The sequence below is a fragment of the Ipomoea nil genome, unplaced genomic scaffold, assembly GCF_001879475.1.
Source record: "Ipomoea nil cultivar Tokyo-kokei standard unplaced genomic scaffold, Asagao_1.1 scaffold0216, whole genome shotgun sequence".
NCBI lineage: Eukaryota > Viridiplantae > Streptophyta > Magnoliopsida > Solanales > Convolvulaceae > Ipomoea > Ipomoea nil.
The window spans coordinates 713,643-715,798 of record NW_017616644.1 but is presented as its reverse complement, the minus strand read 5'-3'; the positions used below and the strand labels follow the sequence as shown (position 1 = coordinate 715,798).

At 38.7% G+C, this 2,156-nt stretch overlaps 1 protein-coding gene across 1 annotated transcript; it reads right to left on the bottom strand.

Annotated features, from left to right (window-relative positions):
• Positions 1 to 1,196: 1,196 nt before the first annotated feature.
• LOC109192852 (histone H1-like) lies at positions 1,197 to 1,514 on the bottom strand. The gene has a single exon (XM_019343555.1). The coding sequence runs from the start codon at positions 1,512 to 1,514 to the stop codon at positions 1,197 to 1,199; it is 318 nt and encodes a 105-aa protein (XP_019199100.1).
• Positions 1,515 to 2,156: the final 642 nt, after the last annotated feature.

The window sequence follows — 2,156 nt, the reverse complement described above, 5'->3', positions numbered from 1 at the left end:
ATACTCATGCTGCTCAGAAAATACGAGTACACCATCTAGGGTTCTGAGTCAAGTATGAGACAAAACGGCTAACACCCTGCAGGTCTACCATTTAAGAGGCAATACAACAGGATATCAACTATGACTGGAGATTTACAGTGCTTCCGCTTTCGCTACTACGAGTTAAGTTTCTTGTAGATTATTCTATATACAATTAGATCATATTTAGATCTCACACTGACTACTAAATAAGAGTTTGCTGACTAATAAATAAGAGTTTAATTACTGACTAATACCAGCCAACCAGTGTCGGTCAAGTCCTGGCTTCCAACATTCCGCTAGAGTAGAAGAACCAAAGAAGGCCATTCCCGGTGTAGCAGTTCACAAGTAACTTCTTGATCAACATCCCAATCAGAGTTTGCGGACTAATAAATAAGAGTTTGCCGACTAATACAGGTCAAGTCCTGGGAGTAGAAGAACCAAAGAGGGCGGGCCATTCCCGGTGTGGCAATTCCTCCCTGCAATCTATGCAGCTCCCCCTTTAAAAGCTTAGTATAATTTTGTACAATGACCTGAAGTAAACTTACTTTTAACGAAGGGCCTCTTAGGCGTAGGAGATACTGAAACTGAAAAGAAGATATCAGAAGAGCTTAGCATAACTACTTGAAGTTTATATCTTTTTCCAAGTCTGCTTATGCTATGAAATTATATTTGCTGCAGCAATAAAAGCATTGGAAGTAGGAGTCACACGTATTATTGTGTCTAACCATGGAGCTGGCCAGCTCGATTATAGTCCAGGCACTATATCTGTTCTTAAAGAGGTAATTCCTCGTCTTCTCCTGCGATATGGCTGCATCATATGCAATCTCACTATTATTTTAATTTGGGACCTACTGCCTTCTGCTAGGAAGAAGAGTGGAAGAAGTCATGCACTGCTTTCTGCCAGAAGAACTTGACAAGTTGTGCTGGCTGTGTTTGTTCCTTCCGCAATGATATTTTTCTTCTGCAAATTTAAACTCGCATGGATGTGTCATTTTCAATTTGATCCTTAGCAAGAACTTTTTTTCTAATTATACCCCTAAATTTCTTTTTCCAATTTAGTTCTTTAATATTAAATTAAGAGTTAAATGTAAGTGATACACGAATACATCGTCAGTATTTAAAATACTCCCTAGGTAGCACTGACTGCCTTCCTCCAGAACTATGTATATATTCTTTTACATTCCAAACAAGTCCACAATCTTCCGGAAATTCGCTGGCAGTTTGTCCTTGTGTTTCTTCTCCGTGTGCTTCGCGATCGCGTATGGGCTCGAGCCGTCCTTTTCGTCCAGAGCCTCCTTGATCATATGAAAGTAAGGAGGATGAGTCGCAGTTTTGGAGGCTTTATGCTTTTCCTCTTTTTTCCCCATAACCTTCTTCTCCTTATCCTCATGCTCGGTACGTATCTGAGAACGGAATGCAGAAGGCAAATGGCAGTGGATGCCTTCTTTCGGAGAAGGCAAGCAATTTTTATGCCTTCTTCCACCAGAAGACATTAACTCCTTCCGGCAGAAGCCAATCAACAGTACTCTGCGCTGTTAACGTATATTTACCGTACCTTTAGTAACTGCCTAAATATGCCTCGAATGATACATAAATAAGACCTTTGGAAGATTTTAGAATACTATCATGAATCTCCATTTCATCACTATCACTATCTACTTCAGCTGCTTGATTCGTGGTATCTCCAGAACTTGACAATATTTAATCCAAATTCCACAGATGTATACAAATGAGAATAGTGTGAGAGATAGGTAGCGAGAAGAAAAGACATATACATTTGACAAGCATATAGAAATCACCAATAACACAAACAAAAAGAGACGAATGGACCTTCAATGTTTGATCATTTCATATGCTCCCAAGAAACTTTTTATCATAAGAGAAAGCTGCACTATTGAACAACAAAAGTTACAAATACTAATTTGGCTCAAGTCCAAGTTATTAGAAAAATATTTGACGAAATGGAAACAAACAAATGCTAGTAGATGTCACTGACACAAAAAAACACCTAACCAAGGTTAGAAACCAGTTCAGTCTCAAAACTTAACATAGAATGTAAGATCTAAATGAGGTCATACCTAGACGCTCAACAGGATATTCAGAATGTTCGGCAATTAGCTGAATTACTCTATTTG

Coding starts and splice junctions, on each gene's coding strand:
- LOC109192852 (XM_019343555.1), bottom strand. CDS start 1,514: ATGTCTTCTGGTGGAAGAAGGCATAAAAATTGCTTGCCTTCTCCGAAA.